General features: G+C 46.5%; 1 protein-coding gene across 11 annotated transcripts in view; it reads right to left on the reverse strand.

Annotated features, from left to right (window-relative positions):
- Positions 1–5616, reverse strand: part of TCTN1 (tectonic family member 1) — a 37511-nt gene extending 31895 nt beyond the window's left edge. For 4 of the 11 annotated variants that reach the window (XR_009208946.1, XR_009208945.1, XM_032168688.2 and 1 more), the window contains exon 1: positions 5330–5616. Coding sequence is in view for 8 of the 11 variants with exons in the window: in XM_032168688.2 (XP_032024579.1) it covers positions 5330–5549 (220 nt within the window). In the remaining 3 variants the exon portion in view is untranslated. Of the gene's footprint in view, positions 1–5141; positions 5167–5329 lie in introns of those variants that run through there. The other 7 variants (XM_032168691.2, XM_058425175.1, XM_058425173.1 and 4 more) reach the window with 4 other exon arrangements.
- Positions 5617–6278: the final 662 nt, after the last annotated feature.

Consider the following 6278-nt stretch of genomic DNA (forward strand, 5'->3'; position numbering starts at 1 on the left):
TCAACATCAGCAGGTGGTGACTGCCCCCTGCCACCGCAGTAAACTATAAGTCAACTTCATACAAAAGGTCCATTTTATTTTTCCTATTGCACTTTGGGGGAAATTTGTGAAGTGGAAATGAGTCAGTTTGAGCATCCCACAATCAGAGGTTTCCCCAAAGTGGCTAATGATCTGACTCGCTTGGAAAGTTCTGTTAGTGCTTTGCCTACAGAGATGCTGATTTGGTAAGATGAATATGAAACCCAGGCATTTGCAGTTTTCAGAAACTTTCCAGGTGATGCTTATAATTAGACAAGTTTAAGAACAAGCACCCCTAAACCATTTGCCTGACCATAAGAACCACCAGTTTAAAACTCCAAAGTCCTTAAGCCCCGTCTCTGGAGATTATGATTCAGAGGAAGGGCCCACTTTAACCTTCAGGAAAGAGGCTTTTCAACCTTGCCCCTCTCTTCACGTATAACCTGCTGCTTTAAAGCTGAATTCATATTCACAGACCCTTGGCCAAGAATCATACCGGCTCAGGTGCTCAGAATGTCTTTGGTGATTTAGACAATAAGGTATGAGGGCGGGGTAGGAATCCCCCCCACTTCACAACTTTTAACTATTTTATTTATTTTTATTTTTTTAAAAGGAGTTTCGGCTCTTGTTGCCCAGGCTAGAGTGCAATGATGCAATCTTGGCTCACTGCAACCTCCACCTCCTGGGTTCAAGCTATTCTCCTGCCTCAGCCTCCTGAGTAGCTGGGATTACAGGCATGCACTACCATGCCCAACTTTTTTTTTTTTTTTTTTTTTTTTTCTGTATTTTTAGTGAAGACGGGGTTTCACCATGTTGGCCAGGCTGGTCTCGAACTCCTGACCTCAAGTGATCCGCTGGCCTTAGCCACCCAAAGTGCTGGGATTACAGGCGTGAGCCACCACTCCTGGTCAACTTGTAATCATTAATAAGGATGATTTTTCTTTGCCGCTTTGTAACAAAGATGATTATCTGGATTTTTAATTCTCTATTTTATTCTGTCAAATAAGGAAAAGAAAACCCTTTTAAAAAAAATAGAGAATGAATTTATGGTTGCAATTATTGCTGGAAGGGAAGAAGTAAGATCAACCTTCAATCTTATCTGTAACGTTTTCTTTTTCAAAAGAAGATTTCAAACCAGGCACGGTGGCTCACACCTGTAATTCCCGCACTTTGGGAGGCAGGCAGATCACTTGAGGTCAGGAGTTTGAGACCGCCCTGGCCAACATGGTTAAACCCTGTCTCTATTAAAAATACAAAAATTAGGCTGGGCGCGGTGGTTCATGCCTGTAATCCCAGCACTTTGGGAGGACCAGGCAGGCGGATCAAAAGGTCAGGAGATGAAGACCATCCTGGCTAACACGGTGAAACCCCGTCTCTACTAAAGGGCAGAGAATGGGTGAACCAGAGGCAGGGTTGCAGTGAGTGATTGTGTCATGATCCAGCCTGGGTGACAGAGGAGATCCATCTCAAAAAACTAGCCAGGCATGGTGGTGGGCGCCTGTAATCCCAGCTACTCAGGGAGGCTGAGGCAGGAGAATCGTTTGAACCCAGAAGGCAGAGGTTGCAGTAAACCGAGATCACACCACTGCACTCCAGCCTGGATGACAGAGTGAGACTCCATCTCAAAAAAAAAAAGATCTCAAGCCAAAAAACAAAAATAACAAAAAAGGAATCTGAAGCAAATGCTGCTAGTGTCCACCCAACATTCTTACTTGTACGTATGAATTATTTCACGATAAAAAGGAGCTTTAGAAAAATGTACCCCACAGCGGCCTCACACCTGTAATCCCAACACTATGGGAGGCTGAGGCAGGGGGATCATGAGGTCAGGAGGTCGAGACCAGCCTGGCCAATATGGTAAAACTCCGTCTCTACTGAAAATACAAAAATTAGTCGGGTGTGGTGGCACACACCCGTAGTCCCAGCTACTCAGGAGGCTGAGGCAGAAGAATCGCCTGAACCCAGGAGGCAGAGGCTGCAGTGAGCCAAGATCATGCCACTGCACTCCAGCCTGGGTGACAGGGCAAGACTCCATCTCAAAAAAAAAAAAAAAGAAAGAAAGAAAAGAAAAAGAGGAAAGAAAAATGTATCCCATAGCTCACGCTTGTAATCCTAGCACTCTGGAAGGCTGAGAAGAGTGGATCCCCTGAGGTTAGGAGTTCGAGACCAGCCTGGCCAACGTAGTAAAACCCCATCTCTACTAAAAATACCAAAAAAATTAGCCAGGCATGGTGGCGCGTAGCTGTAATCCCAGCTACTTGGGAGGCTGAGGGAGGAGAATCGCTTGAACCTGGGAGGTAGAGGTTGCAGTGAGCTGAGACTGCACCACTGCACTCCAGCCTGGGTGATTAAAAAAAAAAAAGAGTACCCCGTAAAAGGTATAATGCACTCTGCACAAAAAAATGTGTGAGGTGAAGGGGAAGGTTTTGTTAATATGCGATGATTTCTTAGTCTAAGACACAAAAGCTTTCCCCCTAAAGTTTACAGTGCTCTCTCTCTAGTTGAGAACTCTTCTATGTGCTTAGTAAAATGACACAACTTATGCACGCTAATGTAAAAAATAAAAAGTGCTTCAGGTTGTCTGTATGTTTAAAATTACTATCTTGCTTTGTTTTCAAAACTTAAAGCCCTTATAGGTAGCTATAAGACCACTAAGGACGAAGCAATAGTGTTTAATAACTCCATTTAGGAAAAAGGTTTCTACCCAGGATGCGAGTGTAATTAATCATCCAACAAGTAGCTGTTCAGCCCCTGTCAGGTCTAAGTAGCACTCAGCTGCTCTTGCCTCCTATCGCATCTGCACACCTGGCTTGTAGAGCAGGGTACAAATGAACAGAGCCCAGATTCAAGATGAAGGGTTATCACTCTTCTCCCAACACTGCCTGAAGCCACCTACAATTTTCCATCCAGTTCTCCACTCAGAGTCAGCCTCCTGCTCTGATATCTACAAGCTGTGTGTCCTAAAATTAGGCAAATAATTTACCCACCTGAAAAATGGGGATAACAGTACCCTCATCATGGAGTTGTTGTAAGGATTAAATGAGATACATCATAGGTGAAATGCTTAGCACAGTGTCTGCCACACAGTGAACAGTTAACAAATGAGTTATTACTGTCAGAAGTCTAAAGAGAGGTCCTTCAAAAAGGTGAAGACAGGCAACTGGCAGAGTGCAGTGGCTCAAGCCTGTAATCCTAACACTATGGGAGGCCTAGGTGGGCAATCACTTGAGGCCAGGAGTTCGAGACCAGCCTGGGCAACATGGCGAAACCCCGTCTCTACAAAAAATTAGCCGGGCATGGTGGCATGCACCTGTAGTTCCAGCTACCCGGGAGTCTCAGATGGGAAGATCACCTGAGCCTAGGAGGTCGAGGCTGCAGTGAGCTGTGATCATGCCACTATACTCCAGCCTGAGTGACAGAGTGAGACCCTGTATCCAAAAAAGAATAAAGTGCGAGGACAAGCACAAATTCATCCCCTATACTGGAAAAACAGCCTTGAACACATGCTATAATAACGATGTTTCAAGCATAGCTTTATTTTGGAGAGAAAATGCATTAACAGATGGAGTACTCACATGAATAAAAGACAATCCAGTCCAAAAACCTTAAAGAGTTTCAGGCATTGAATACTTGGCTTTATTCTGTCCCAGTTTATCACTGATTTAACTTCCCTACTAATTCATCAAATCAACAATTTAAATATAAAACAGAGCTCTGTTTATATATTAAAATAGCACATATATTTCTCTGTACTTTTTCTTTCAGATTACTCATAATTCAGAAAGGAGAGCTTTTGGAGAAATAAAGGTTCAGTAACTGAAGTTAAGTCCTAGAGTTCAAGATATCAGCTGATGACTTTTTTACTTACTAATACCGAGCCTTAATCAATTTGAGAAAAGATCTTAAGAAGGGATAGGCTAGTCACAGTTGTTTACACCTGTAATCCCAGCACTTTGGAAGGCCAAGGTGGGAGGATCACTTGAGCCCAGGAGTTTGAGATCAGCCTGAACAACACAGCGAGATCTCATCTCTACTAAAAATAAAATAAAAAAAAGCAAGCCGGGGGAGCACACCTGTGGTTCCAGCTACTCTGGAGGCCGAGACAGAAGGATCCCTTGAGCCCAGCAGATTGAGACTTAAGTGAGATATAATCACGCCACTGCACTCCAGCCTGGGTAACAGAGCGAGACCTTGTCTCAAAAAGAAAGACTGAAAAAAAGATTAAAAGTACTGCATATCTATTGGGGTTACTCTCAATTCACACAATCGGAAAATTTAAAAAACTTTTTTTGAGATCATGAACCACTTTAAGAATCAGCTGCTATGAACTCTCATCTCAGGAAAAGGCATATTCACAAAGTTTTGCACTCAATCTTAACGGGTCACAGTCATTCAGTGAAGTCATCCACGTCAATTTGTTTTTTTGGAGACAGTCTTGCTCTGTCGCCCAGTCTGGAGTGCAGTGGTAATTACTGCAACCTCTGCCTCATGGGTTCAAGCGATTCTCCTGCCTCAGCCTCCCGAGTAGCTGGGATTACAGGCATGCACCACCATGCCCGGCTATTTTTTCTATTTTTAGTAGAGACTGGGTTTCGCCATTTTGACCAGGCTGATCTTGAACTCCTACCTCAAGCAATCCACCCGACTTGACCTCCCAAAGTGCTGGGATTACAGGTGTGAGCCACGGCGCCAGCCAAACGTCAAATTAGATTATAAAATATTTCCACTAAATGTGTAATTCTAGAACTAAACAATAATTTTCTGAAAAAAATGTTAATTATCCCTAAATATGACTCCTAAGAAGTAAGCGTAACCCCTCCCTCAATAGCTTTCCACCTCCAATTCAACACAGGAGGAATCGTGGGTTTTTAGAATTCAGGTCAACAGACAAGGGTCTTAACATAGTCACATTTAGTAAGATAGACCTTTGGCCTCTCTTTAAGTGCAAGTTCAGTGCAGCCTAGGCACTAATTTCCACCATTGTCTCTACTTAATTTCGTCTTGGGCTGCAAGGATTCATTCATTATTGCTCTTTGCATCACTGTTGTCTGGGACCACTTCAAGTATTTTCAAAGGTTTGATACCGTCCCACTTAAACTCTGAGACCTGGTTTTCTCATTTACCTGACAGTGATAGTAACAGCTACCTCTCAGGGTTATTGTTTAGAGAACGGACGTTTACGGAACACTCAGCAGTGTCTCCACACAGTAAGTGCTCTATAAGCGTTAGCTATCATTATTACGTCCTCACCGGGGCTGCCCCCTTGAGGTTGGATCACTGTGGACCCCAGGAGCTGGCACATGGTACCCACCGTCCGTGACCGGGGTAGGCCTGGGGCCCGAGGAGGGCCCTGGAGCCGTGGGAGTCCCGGGGGGCCTGGTCGACGGGGAAGTTCCGAAAGTGGCCAGGGCTGCCTCGGTGGAGTTGAGGCCCTCTGTCGTCACCGCCGGGGTGGCCTCAGTCTGGGCGCTCACGGAGGCCCAGCAGCCCAGGAGCACCACCAGGAGCGGCGGGAGACCTCGCGGCCTCATCTCCCAGAGGGTCCCAGCTAGGCCCGCGACCGGGACCGCGCGTTGCCCGGCAACCGCGACAGCCAGGCGCGGGGCATCACGGGAAGGGGCTTGCGAAGCCGCCCGAAGCTGCAGGAGACTGACGGGGGCCAAGCCTGTATGAGGCAGGGGGCGGATCCCGGATGAGGACGGAGGGCGGAGCCTGGGTGAGGCAGCGATGGCAGGCACAGGGGCGAGCAATAGTGAGCGGGTGTGATGCTGGCGTAAACGAGGGGCGTGTAAATCCCGGCTGTGGTTCCCAACCGGTCTGCGGCGCTTGCTTAAAAAATGCAGATTTTCTGTAGTTCCAGCTACTCGGGAGGCTGAGGCGGGAGAATCGCTTGAACCCGGGAGGTGAAGGCTACAGTGAGCCGTGAGCGTGCCACTGCACTCCAGCCTGGGCAACAGTGCGAGACTCTGTCTCAACCAAAAAAAAAAAAAAAAAAAAAAGGACAGATTTCCAGGTACCACCTCAGGACATCCTGAGTCGGTAAGTTTAGGGCAGGACCCAGGAATCAGTTTTTGGGGGATTTTTTTTTGAGACAGGGTCTCACTCTGTCGCCCAGGCTGGAGTGCAGTAGCGCGATCTCGGCTCACTGCAGCCTCGACCTCTGGGGCTCAAGCAATCCTCCCACTTCAGCCTCCTGAGTAGCTGGGAACTCAGGCGCGCGCCACCATACCCAGCTAATTTTTGTATTTTTTTTTTTGTAG

The sequence above is a fragment of the Hylobates moloch genome, unplaced genomic scaffold (assembly GCF_009828535.3).
Source record: "Hylobates moloch isolate HMO894 unplaced genomic scaffold, HMol_V3 SCAFFOLD_12, whole genome shotgun sequence".
Lineage (NCBI taxonomy): Eukaryota > Metazoa > Chordata > Mammalia > Primates > Hylobatidae > Hylobates > Hylobates moloch.